Source organism: Pogona vitticeps, chromosome 7 (assembly GCF_051106095.1).
Source record: "Pogona vitticeps strain Pit_001003342236 chromosome 7, PviZW2.1, whole genome shotgun sequence".
NCBI lineage: Eukaryota > Metazoa > Chordata > Lepidosauria > Squamata > Agamidae > Pogona > Pogona vitticeps.
Window position 1 is genome coordinate 33,375,911 of NC_135789.1, and position 12,450 is coordinate 33,388,360.

The 12,450-nt window shown below is 59.4% G+C and overlaps 1 protein-coding gene across 2 annotated transcripts in view; it reads left to right on the plus strand.

Annotated features, from left to right (window-relative positions):
- The window catches only part of SMG6 (SMG6 nonsense mediated mRNA decay factor), a 62,224-nt gene that overhangs the window by 10,228 nt on the left and 39,546 nt on the right, over positions 1 to 12,450 (plus strand). For both annotated transcript variants that reach the window (XM_072978708.2, XM_072978709.2), the window contains exons 9-10: positions 2,071 to 2,132; positions 3,759 to 3,904. In XM_072978708.2, the coding sequence (XP_072834809.2) occupies positions 2,071 to 2,132; positions 3,759 to 3,904 (208 nt within the window). The remainder of the gene's footprint in view (positions 1 to 2,070; positions 2,133 to 3,758; positions 3,905 to 12,450) is intronic.

The window sequence follows — 12,450 nt, forward strand, 5'->3', positions numbered from 1 at the left end:
TTCTGCCACCAAACCTGACGTTTGCTGTCTTCGGGAGAGGATAATTGAAGGGTGTGTGTTTGTGCGTGTGTGCCACAATGCACTCCAGCCAGAGACAGCATCTTCTGAACACACACACACACACACACACCATGCCCCCCTCCTGCAGAGGAGTCGGACTTGTGCCTGAGAACAGGGTGCCTGAGAACAAGCACTGCCGGTGCATCTTCTTTGTTGCCCCTCTCCTTTCTGCCGTGTGTGTGTGTGTGTTGAGAAGGGACACAATCCAGCCAAGGGCACGAGTGTGGTTCTGGGCTTCCTGGGATCCTCTTGAGCTGCGGCTTTGGCCCCTTCCTGGCTTGGCTCCTTGTTGTGGTTTCTGTGGGTGCGTTTCCCCCTTCTTTTCCTCCCCCCTCCCTTTTCTCAGGGCCTCTGGAAAACACTTGCGTGCCGTTTTTCTCTCTTTTTTTCAATGAAGTGGCGAAACACCCTAAGCAAAGCTTCTCCTCCAACTCCTGGGGCGGCTGAGCGGTTCCCCACCTGTCGGAGGGGGTGCCCCTGCCCTGCCGTGGCTCCCGGGGTCAGGGCGAGGGGAAGCAAGTCTTTCTGTGTGTGCGTGCGTGCGAGGGAGTTGGGGAATGCCCGGCTCATCAGAGCAGAGGGAAGCGGAGGGGAGGCGGCCGACCTCTCGTGGCCTCTGTGGCTCCTTTCCTGTCTTTGCTGCCATGTTTTTGGGGAAGTGCTGCACCCCCTCCCCTCCCCTCCCCTCCAGGTTGGTGCTGCTTCCTCCGTCCTGGAGCGTGTGAGGGCTCTGGCAGGTCTCGGCCTTCCCTCCCTCGGCCTGTGGGAAGCCGGCGGTTCCCAGGGGCCCAGGGCTGGCAGGTGAGTCACCCGAGGGGAAGGGCTGGGGTTGCCTGCGGCCGCCCTCCTCCTCCTCCTCCTCCTCTTCCTCGCCATCGGGGCCGCTGGCTGGGATGGGAACCTTCCTTCCTCCCCTTCTCACGAGGGCTGCTGAGCTCCCCCAGATTGGGTGGGTGCCTGCAGTCGCCAGAAGGAAAAGGGGCTTCCCTCCCTTTTTCTCAACCTCTTTCCCCCCCCTCCTTTTTGCTAACAAGGGTCCAGTTTCCTTTTTAAACCTGACCTAAGGATGATTTTTCTCTCGGCTTGTGCCAGGTGTGGTCCCCTCTTCTCTCTCTGAGCCCGTGGCGTGATGATCCTCCAGAGAGGGGGAGGGGGCAGCCAATCGGGGCGGCTTGGGTTGCAAAAAGGGGGGGGGGCTTGGGAGCCTCACAACCGTTATGGAAGAGGATGCCGGTCCTGCCAGGGCGGGTTTGCCGTGGGCGAAGGCCGCTCAGCCTCTGCTCCCCAGGTGGTGCCAATCCTCTTTGGCAGAGATTTTGAAAATGGGGGTGCGGGAGCCGCCGTCGGCTCTTGGGGGGGCATCTTGTCGGTCAGGGCAGGGGAACCCGGGGGGGGCGCTCCGGCCGTGGTTGGAGGACGCCTCCCCTCCTCATTCCCCAGTGCTGACTTATGCTGCCCTCCCTGCACCCCGGAAGCGAGGGGTCGGCGAGCCTCTGCCCAGTTTCCCAGGCCTTTTCTTGGGCAGGGGGCCATGGTCCAGGCCACGGGCCCTCCATGAGCCGCTCCGATGCCCCTCCTCTCAGAGCAGAGGGTCTCGGGGGCCCCCCCCGGCGTCCCCCCCCTTTTCCTATCTTGTCCGGCCAGTGTGTCCCAGGAAAACGTTTGCAGCCGCCGCAGCTGCCAGCAGAGGGGGGCCGAGGGCTTGGCAGGCCTCGTCCCCTCTCACGCAGCTGTCTGGCACTTGCCCTGGAAGCCGGAGCGCGAGCAGGAGCGCGGGCGGGCGGGCGGGCGGCCGGGGCACAGCCATTTGGTTCCCATCTGCCATACCCCCCCACCCACCCCCACAGCCCTGGCCAGGTTATCCTGTCACTGGGGAATCAGAGCTCCATTTCACAGGAAGAGGGAGAGAGGGAGCGAGGTTGGATTGTTTTTCTCATCTTCTTCTTCTTTATTCTCTTTTTTTCCCCTTTCCTTTTATTATTATAATTTTTTTTTCTGTTTCCCATGCAGCTGAACAAAAGGTTTGTCCTGAGTTTTCTCCATGCCCATGGGAAGCTGTTTACCCGGATTGGGTAAGGCCCTGCAGGATGTTTGTCTTATTTTTCCTACATTACGAGGCCCTTTTGGAATTCCAATATTGTTAGCAACTGGGCCGTGTGTTTGGAGCCGAGGGCACCCGCGGGGGCTCCCGGCCCTCCTCCTCCTCCTCCTCTCTCCTTGGAAGGGCTCCGGAGGGTGGGGTTTTGTCCGGGAGGGCCCGGTCACTTCCCAGGCTGGGTCAGGGAGACCAGGGGGCGAGGGGCTGCTGAGACCACCGAGTCACGGCCCTCTCCTCCGCTGGACAGGAGAGGACAGTTTGGCTCCTCGGGCGGCCCGTCCAGCTGAAGTGGCTCAGTGGGAGGGCCCCGAGAGGGAAAGAGGTTCGCCCTGCTTCCCTGTCCCAACTTCCCAGGGCCCTTGCAGGTGGAAGCGCTGCGGAGGGCAGCCCGATCCTCACCCAGGACAGGGGGCCCAAGCTCCTCACGTTCGGGGTCCCTGCCTTCCAGGACACCACCCAGTGGCATTCTGGGACATGTAGTCCAACCTGGGCTGGGGAGGAGCCTAGGTGAGGGGGAGGGCGGCTGTCAGCCTCGGAGGCCGGCTCCTGCACCTTGTTCTCACCCAACCTCGCAGGGGCTTTTCAGGCTCTCTGGCAGGCCTGGGTCCCCCACCCCGCTGCCTCTCCCTTCTCCCTGAAAAAAAGGATGGACAGAGAGTCGGCCTCCGTGAGGGAAGGCAGCGCAGGCTTCAGGGAGCTCTTTCTGTCCGTGGCTCGCCATGGATCCTGGTGGTGCGGCCAAGGGCAGCCCCACGGCCATCACTGCAGTGCTGCTGTTTGGGCTTCTGGCTCAGCCCTTGCTGGCCCACCCCATCTTTTTCTGTAGAGGACGAGGTTCCAGGGGACAGAGGGCTCTTCCGGCTGAAGGGGGAGGACCCCCCTTTTGTCGGCCAGGCTTCGTTGCTTGCCGGGCGGCCGGGGGGGGTTTGCTCTCCTGTCAGCAGAGCGGTCTCCGTGGGCCTCGGCTGCTTCTGCCTCACCCTTTGGCCGAACCCCACAGAGGTGGAGGGTGCGGACGTCCCCTCGAGCTCCTGACTGCCCCCCCACCTCCAAGCTGGGCAGCAGCGCTTCCTCGTGCCGGGGCTGCAGAGGCTGGGGCATGACGGGATCAAAACAGCCCCTGGAAGGGAGCGGCTCTGGGCTCCTTCTCTGTCGCCATCCAGCCAGGAAGACCTCTCTTAGGGCAGGGTGGCAGCGAAACCTCTCCCCTGGTGCTCTCTCTCTCTCTCTCTCTCTCTCTCTCTCTCTCTCTCTCTCTCTCTCTTTCTCTTTCTGGGCCAAAACCTGTCGAGACCTTCCCGTCTTTCAAGGTGGCGGCCCGGCTAGGTGTGAGGCGGCAGCAGCCCTTGCTTTGGATTAAATCAGCCCTTTAATCGGATCCCTCAGGAGAGGCCGGCCACCCCTGGAGAGCAGGCCAGGTCTGGCCGGCTTCTTCCATCGCAGCTCTGGAGCGGCTGCTCCCCCCCCCCCGGCCTTTTTTCTTTCCCCCTGTTGGAGTGGGGTCCCGCAGAGCTCTCAGCCTGTTGGGGGAGCAAGAGGGGTGTTAGGTCTGGGGGACTCCAGCATTGACCCCCCCTTGTCTCTTTCTCCTCCCCCGCAGGATGGAGACGTTCTCTGCTGTGGCCGCCGAGGTCCTGAGCGAGTTCCGGGCGCTGCTGGCGCACAGCCCCTCCCCGGTCGGGAGCCCCCGCATGCTGCAGCTCATGGCCATCAACATGTTTGCTGTCTATAACTCCCAGCCCAAAGGTACAGGGGGCGGGGAGGGCAGGCGTGCCTGGCAGGGGGGAGGCGAGGAGGGTTGGCGAGGTCTAGAAGGACATGCGGGGGGGGGAGAGAAGCACACGCTCTCGGCTCGGCGGGTTTGCCAGGAAACGACCGAGGGCTTCATGGCCGAAGCCCTTCGATGGGGGGGGGTAGTCACCCTTTTGAAGGCCCTGATGCACGTAGGACATGGGATGGTTGGGAGGGGGGGTCGCGAGGGGGTAATGGAGTCGCATCCCGGGAGCTTTTCTCTCAGGGTGTCCTGCCCTCCTTTGCCTTCCTAGCAGCCGGTCTGTGTCTCCTTAACCTCTGGATCTCTGACCCAGGAGAGCCACAGAAGGGAGAGGCTTGCCCGATTCCTGGGCCCTTGCAGGTCCAGCCCCTTCCCCCTTCTCCCTAAGAAGTGTGTGTCTGTGTGTGTGTGGGGGGAAGAGCAGGGGATTTGCCTAGATGCCCTCTTGCGTTCTTCAGGGGTTTTTTTGGGGGGGGGGGCAAAGCCTCCCACCCTCCCACAGGAGCTCTGCTTCTTGGCTGCGTCCGGATCCCCCCCCCCAAGAGGTGGCAGCGGTGGCAGCAGCAGAGGGCACCCCCACCCCCACACCATCTCTAAAGCTGCCTGTGTGCAGCCCTGCCCTGGGGGGGGGGCTGGTGTGGGGGGGCTCGCCATCTGCACCTCCACCGGGCAGAGCCAAGGGTGTCCCCTTCATCCTGGCCGTGGCCGTGTTGGGAATGTTTTCTGTGTTGCATGTAGATGTCGATTTCTTTTTTAATTCTGTAATTTTTTGGGGGGGGCGGGGGGGTTGGTGGGTGGTGGAAGACTCCTTGGCTTTACAAGCCAGCTAATTGGAGCCGTGCTTTGTAGCTGCGGCACCTCCGCCGGGGAGGCGAAATTCCCCCTCCCATCTGTGCCCAATTTATTCAAATCTGGACTCTGTGGGGCTTTCCTCTCTCGCTCGCTCTAATGATTTGTTTTATAATTTCTGGAATCAAACGCATCTCAGACACACTGTTCCGTTTTGCAATATTATTGGATTATAGTTCCTATAAATCACTGTAGGATGTTCAGAGGCCACCGCCGAGATCGCTTCTCCCTGTCTTGCTGCCCCTTCCTCCTTCCCCCCCCCCCCACCTTTGCCCCTCTTCCCAGTGGTGGGCGCTGCTCTGCGTCGGCCTTCTAGTCTTCCGTGGAGAGAAGGCAGGGAGGGAGGGAGTTCCTCTATGAGGACGGGAAACCTGCCTGCACCTTTAGGCTAACCACGCAGCACGTCTGAGGGCCGGAAGGCCCTTCAAGGTGGGTTTCTGGTTCTCTCAGCTGTCAGTAAAAATAGCCGCGGGTTTGCCTGCTCTCTGGGGTTCGTGGCCTTGTAAAATTAGTCCCTCACGCAGGTAAGCCTGAAACCTCCGGCTTCTGGGAGCAGAAACAGTAACGTCTGCAAGGAAGTGGCCCCTGCTGGTTTTCCATCTGCACTTCCGTCCACACCTCTTTGTCCCAGAAAGGACGGTTTGGCCCCTAAAGGGGTGCAGGATCAGAGGTGCTGAGGGTCAGGTGTCTGTGGGTCCACCGCAGGTGGGTCCACTGCATTGATCCCTCACTTGAGTGACGGAAATAGCTTTTATAACTGTGGAGTGAGTGGCCTTTGAACTGGCCCCGCGTCTTCGAGCCCTGCCAGACGGCCCTTAGCCTGCCCGTGCAGGGCCCCCCCGAGGAGCCCCTTTGGAAAGAAGGGGGTCCTTGCAGCCCCCAGAGGAAGAGGCCCTCCCGCCTCCCGTGAAAGGTTGTTTCTGAGTTGCCAGCAGTGAGAAGGGCCCTTCTCTGTGCCTGAAGTGGTAGGGCAGTTGCTCTGGATCTGTGCAGACAATCCTGGGGGCCCTCTGATCATCCTCAGCGAGATCCGAGCCTGGCTTGTGATGGGGAAAAGGGTGCCTCCCTCGGGCACTGAATGCTTGTGTGGAGGGGGGGGAGGAAAAGAGCTTTCAAGGAAGGAAGGAAAGGCTTTGCCAGTGGGAGGCCACCCGTTGGGAAACACCCCCCCCCGGCACTCTCTCTGGGAAGGGCAAGGAATTGAGCGCCCTTCTCCGAAAGCCCGAGAGGCCCCGTTTCCAGCCAGGGGAGACCGTTCTGCTCCTCTAAAGGCTGCCTTCCTGTATAACTCAAGCCTTTCTCTGGAACCATGAGGACTAGGGTTTTATTTTGCCACCGCTCACGGGCAGGGAGTCTCTAACTTTGACACGTACCCCTCCCCAGCATGGTTGGTCACCCTGAGGGAGAGGGCCTGTCAAAGGGGGGCCCCATGGGCTAGCCGTACCCAAGGCTCTGAAGCCCCTCTGCCTTCCCATCCTTGCCCGCCTTTCTGCTGAAAGCAAAGGAGGTCCCAAAAGGGCCGTCTCCCCCCCCCCCCACAAAGCGATGCGCGCCGGCCCAAAGCAGGGCGGCATGGAAGGTTTTTCTCCGCAGCCAGTCGGAGGCCTCCCAGAAACCCTCCCGCCAGGCGGGGAGTAGGGGGCGCTCTCTGTCTCCCCTCCATCTGGGCTCCCCAGGAGGTGGGATTCAGAGCGAGACCCTGACCTGGCCCGGGGGGGGCAGGGGGAAGGTGGGGCTGTCCATGCCTCAGCGGCTGTGGCAGTCGTTTTACAGTGGTGCCTCGCTTAACGATTTTAATTGGTTCCAAAAAAAAAAATCGCTATGTGAAAATATTGTTAAGCGAAACACCATTTCCCATAGAGATGCATTGAAAACCAGATAATCCGTTCCAATTGGAACAGATTACCATCCTTAAGCGAAAATCCCCATAGGAAAAAATGTTAAGCGAAACCCATTGAAATGCATTGAAGCCTATTTCAATGGGGGGAAAATTTCACAAAAAATTCAAAAAGACTCAGAACAAAGCCAAATTAAGTTAACGAAGGTTTTATTAGGTGCACTAACGATTCCAAGCGTTTTAAATATTTTTTAAACATTTTAGAATATTTTAAAAATAGCAAAAACGGGGCTGTAAAAAAAAGTTAAGCGAAACAAGGGGACCTAAAACTGTCATCGTTAAGCGAAGCATGGTCCCGAAATCATTAAGCGAAAATTGCCCATAGGGAAAATCGTTAAGTGAAGCACAAGATTGCTCCGAAAAAGCCATCGTTAAGTGAATTTTTCGTTGTACGAAGCAATCAAGCAAGGCACCACTGTACTTATTTTCTTCCGTGGCCACCACCCCGGACAGATTTTTTTCCACATGGCCGATGTACGAAAAGCCATCAGGACGAGACTGCCCCTCCGAGAAAGGCCTGGCACCGAAGGGGGAAAGGAGGAGGAGGAGGAGGGACGGGGAGGAAGAGGCTGCTTTGGGGATGCTGGGAGTGGGGGTCTGCGCTCTGCCCCCCCGCCCCCCCCCCCCAGAAAGCAGCAACAAAGACACCTCTCCTAAGAAGGAAGAGAAAGAGCGGGGGGGGGGCGCCGGCCAGGCATCCCAACCCCTGGGCCAGCAACTGAGCTCCCCACCCGCCCTCCCTCCCGCTTGCCTCTTAAAAGCCCTGGGAGCGGAAGCGCCTGCCTGCCCGCCCCCCCACCTCTCTCTGCCTTTGCCGAGCGAGCGAGCGAGCGAGCGGCAAGACGCGCTGCAGCTGCTGCCGTTCCTGCGAACCGAGCAGCCGCTGGCAGGAGCCGAAGTCTGTTGGGCTTTACTGCTGTCTACATTGAAACATAGCTTGTGCCGGGGGTGGGGGGGAGGTTGGGGTTGGGGGGACGGGGGAAGGGGGGGAGAGTGGCCCGGTGCCAGCCCCGGTTAGCCTGGCCTCCCCCCAACCTTCCTCAGCCCCTCTCCCCTGCTCCCCCTCTCCCCCGAAAAACGCTTTAAAGTCACATTTCCTAGCCAGACGCAGAATTAATCTCTGGGCACTTGAGAATGCTGGCAGACCCTAAGCAGGATGTGGGTTTTTTTTTTCTCCCCTCCCCTCCTTCTCCTTCTTCTTCTCCCCCCTCTTTCTCTCTCTCTCTCTCTCTCTTTCTGTGTCTTGGCTGACTTTTTTACCTCTCGAAGAATTTGGAAGGGCCGTGAGATTCCCCCCACCCCGCCCGCCCGCCCGCCTCCCTTTCGCCTTGGTGCTGCGCAGCCTTTTTTTTGCGCGCGGATCGCCCTGCTGTGGCTTCGCCCCTAATAGGTTTCATCTGGCCATGCCGTTGACATCAGTATCTAACTATTCTACATGTGATCTGGTGTATTTCCTGCAGGAAATCTGCAAGATATTTATTAAGAACTAATAAAATAAACCTCTCCCCGAGCTTTTAGGTAGTTTTCAATTGTTCGCGTCTCCCTCGTTTCCTTTTATCAGCGGGTTTTTTGTGAGGGTTCGTTTCTCTCTCTCTCTCTCTCTCTCTCTTTCCCCTTCTTGTTTGTTTCTTTGGGAGGCTTTTGGGCTGTTGCAAAAAAAGAGTGGCACTTCCCCCCCCCCCTCCGAAATACAAATGCTTTTAGGAAGACAAAATACGAGCGAGCCGGGTGGGTGGTGAGCGTGGAAGGGAAAGAGGGCCGCTCCAGACCTGGGCTCTCCGGGGCTTGAATTAGTGGGGCTGAAAATGGTGCCGTGTTCTTTTTATAGCACTGCTTGGAATGGGGGGGGGGGAAGGCGTGCAAGCCGTTGCCGGCCTTCACACCAGCCCTGCTTTTGTGCTATAGTTAGCTCTCCCCCCCTCTCTCCCCCCCCTCCAGTCACAGCTGGAGTCGGTTAGCTAGCAAATTAAAGTAATCCCGGTCAAAAAGCCGGCTTGTCTTCGGGAAGTGCACCCCGTGGGCTATGTACGGGCCTCGGGTGGGAGATGCGGGTGCCTCCCCTGCAAGGAATCCAGACCCCAGTTCTAGAGGAGACCCGCCGGGTTCGGGTCACTGCAGCCACCTTCTGCAGTCCGATGGGTTTGCGACCTTTCGTTCCTTGCACGAGGGGAACCGTCCGGGGCTGGAGCCGAGACCCGGGAAGGGCGCATGGTGCCCCGGCTTTGGGCCCCAGGCAGTTGTCCGCAGTGTAGGGTGGAGCAAGCAGCCCTAGTAGCTGTGGGGCTGAGTGCCGCCCCCGCCCCCCCGGGCAGCTTCCCTCAGCAGGGGAGGTGCCCTGTCAATCGGACCCTCTCTGGGGATTTTCTCATAGAGCTGGAGGAGGCCACGGATACAGGATGGCAGATCCCATGTTCCCCTGGCCAGCCTGGGACTTCCAGCGTGGCCTTCCTCAGGAGGAGTCGTCCTCCCCCCCTCCCTGCCCCGGCCGATCCCTCTCCCATGCCACCGTCGGCTGGCATGGTCTCGGGCAGGCTCCCTCACAAACGCTCCAGGCATTCTGCCCCGTTTTCCACCCAAGCTTCTGACTTCTGCTAGAATGCCAGCCTTCCCGCCGCCGGGAGGAATCTGGCCCATAAAACCAAGGGACCACGCCGTGTCGCTCTCGTGGATCGTGGCGCTGTGTCCTTCACCACCGGAAGGTTTTTTTTGCCTGTTCTGCGAAACTCAGGAGGGTGGGAACCTTTTATTCTCACCTGGCGTCCGTAGGTAATCTGGCCCGTTGGAAGCCCCCAGATCTGAGACTGGTGATGATAAGAGTGGGAATGAAAAACGCTAACATCTCTTTGTGAGCCACAGGCGGGAGGGGTGGGGTGGGGTGGGATGATGAGCCTCTCCCGGCCACCCGCCTGCTCGCTGGCCCCTGGGCCTGGCCTGTACCCGTCCTCGAGGGCGTTTGGCGTTGGCACGGGAAGAAAGAAAGGGCGCTCTTCCAGGAACTCTGCTCTTTCTCAGCTTGATAAGCATTTAAACGCCGTCGGGCCCGATCGGAGTTGGCAGGGCCGCCTCATTCTTTTGTCTGTCTGTTTATTTTTCCCCTCATCCCTCCACATGTGTGCGGCGGCAGCAGCAGCAGCAGCAGCTTCAGTCCAGGCACCCCGAGAACCAGAGGCTGGGAGGCATGCGAGCATACACACACACACACACACACCCCTGGAAGACCCACACCCAGAACCCACAAGGTGTGGGAGGGGGGACTTGGGGGGGTCAGGTTCTCTCCTGGGTGACCAGAGTGCCTGCGAGGGTTGAAAAAGGGGCTGAAGGGATTGAGGGGGCGAAGCAGGAAATGGCGGGGAGGCCAGGAGCCGGAGCGCGCCGAGGCTGAACCCTGGGAGGCTCAGGACAGGCAGAGCAAAGTCTTCCATGGAGCTGTGCTGTGGAACTCCCAGCCACAAGTGAGACGGCGGCCGTGCGTGTGGTGGGCGGAATCCCAGTCTTGTGGATGCATGTTAGTAAGATGTGGCAGGCTTTGGCTTTCATCCGCGGGGACCCTTTGTGTCTCCTTCGGAGGTGCCAGGGGCCTGCCACCAGCCTCTTCCGTGTGTTCCCCGAGGACGAGGGGCTTGGCCGTGCAGTTAGGCGTCTCGGCTTTTCAGGATCGTTCCGTGCCAGCCGAGAGATGGCAGTGATGGCGTCCACCCTCGGGAGGCAAATGTGCGCATCTTGTGCCTGCCGGTTCCTTGCAGGTTCCTTCTCCCGCGGGGGGGGGGGGGGGCTCGTGAGGCCATGGCAGCGGGGGGGCGCCCCAGGAGGGTCGGATTCCAGCGTTCTCCCACTCTTGGCGGGCATTGTTCCAGAAGGCCATGCTTCTAGCCCTCAGTGCTGACAGAGCGACAGGGGCTCCTGGGAACGGACAGGAAAGAGCCTTTTGCAGGCTCTTAAGCCAGGGGCCGACCACACGGGCCCTGGGCTGAATCCGCAATTTTGGGGGCCGGGAGGCGCGTGGTAGCCCTGTGTCCGTTGGCAGCCAGAGCGTGCCTTGGGAGGGGTATTTTGGGAGGGGTTTTCCCACCAGAGGAGGTTTCTTGGTGCAAATGTTGGACTTAGGAGGGGGCTCAAGTTTCCCCGCAGTGCTTGGGCCGAGGGTCTTCGCCCCTCCCATGGGCCTGCTGGCCGGCCAGTCCAACCTGGGCACCTCTCGGGAGGTGCCCAAAAATCCTGGCTCCAGCCCCTCGCCCCTGGGGTGAGGTGGGAGCCCCGCTCGGAGGAGGGCCTTTTGCTCACCCCCCCCACTCTGCATCCTGGCACGGGAGGCGCTCCTCCCTCTTGGCAAAGCAGGCCCTTTCTCTCTGGAAAAACCCTTTGCTTTCCTAAGGGGCTGGGGGTGTTTGTGCACCCCCCTCCCTGAGCCCCCTGTGGTTCTCCCTGGACAAAACCTTCCCCCCCCCAAAAGTCTCAAGCTCCAGCCGAGGGCAAAACCACGCGTGGCGTCTGCTGGCTCAAGAAGGCTTCCTTGCACTCACTTCCCCCCCCCCACAGGCCCACGTGTGGGTCCCCCAGCCGTGTCACGCCCCCTTCTTTACCCCTTTTCTGCCTCCTCTTTCTCCCCTTCAATTCCACCTCATTGGGTGTCTTTTTTTCCCCCCTCTGTGTTTTTTGGGGGTCTATCTTTTTCCATCTCTCTGTCTCTCTCCGTAACAGTTTTTAATAATGTTTTAGTTAGTTCCAGCCCTTTTTCCCTCAATGGATCCCATTGGAAAAAAAAAAGCATTTAAAAGGAAACAGTTATACACTTCCCTTCCTTTGAAACTCTGCTGGCACCTTTTCCAGTGTAGTAAACCATACAACATGGGCCCTTTTCCCTCTCTCTCTCACCCCCCCCTTCGTCTTCTCCTTCAGAGTTTCCAAACACAGACATGCTGGCGTTAAATTTGTGAAAAAATGTTTTATTCGGCCGTGGACCCGAGTGTGCGCAGCTACTCCTGGTCAAAGTTGAAACCATTGCCCACGGTTGAGGATGCTTTCCCCCTTGCCAGGAATCGTGGCCGTGGCCCAGGCTGCTGAGCTATTCCCAGCTTTCCCAAATCTTGCCCCCTCCCCCAAGAAGGGAAAGAGGGCTAGGGTGGGAGCCCCATTGTCCCCCTTGCCCGCCCCCAACATTTTGGGCACTGCCTTTCCTCTACTTTTTGATCTCAATGAGGGCCAGAAGCTTGCAGTTCTGTTACCGGGGGGGGGGGGGAGAGAGTGTAGGAAGGTAAACCTCCATCGCTGGCATCGTGTTCCCTGCAGTCTGAAAAAGAAGGGGACAAGCGAGTGTCGGGCCCTCTCCTGCCTGGGGGGGGTTGTGTGTCTTGTTTTCCAACTAGCTGTCACTCAGAACCCCCTCAGTTGGAGGAAAAGGCAGCGGCCGCTGTGCTTTGGGATTCACAGGTAGACCATTCCTACACCTGGATGTTCCGCTGGTGGAATGTGAATCCCTGCTCTCGCCCCCCCCCCCGAGTGTGTGAAGACCACAGCATCGCTGTCTTGACGAGGAAAGGGAATCGGAGCAGAAGTGTGGGGTTTTGTTGTTGTTGTTGTTGTTGTTTTGAGAGTAAATCAAGCCAGATTGTGCAGCTAGCGCAGGCTGCTCCCAGTGAGGATGGCAGGCCCTTCCTTGCCTGGACTGTCTAGATAAGCCTTTAGAAACGTCCGAGGGGGTGCGTGCATCTTCTTTAAATCACTGGGGCCGTCAGTTCTTCTCCAGACGAGGGCTATGGAAGCTTAGAAGAGGGG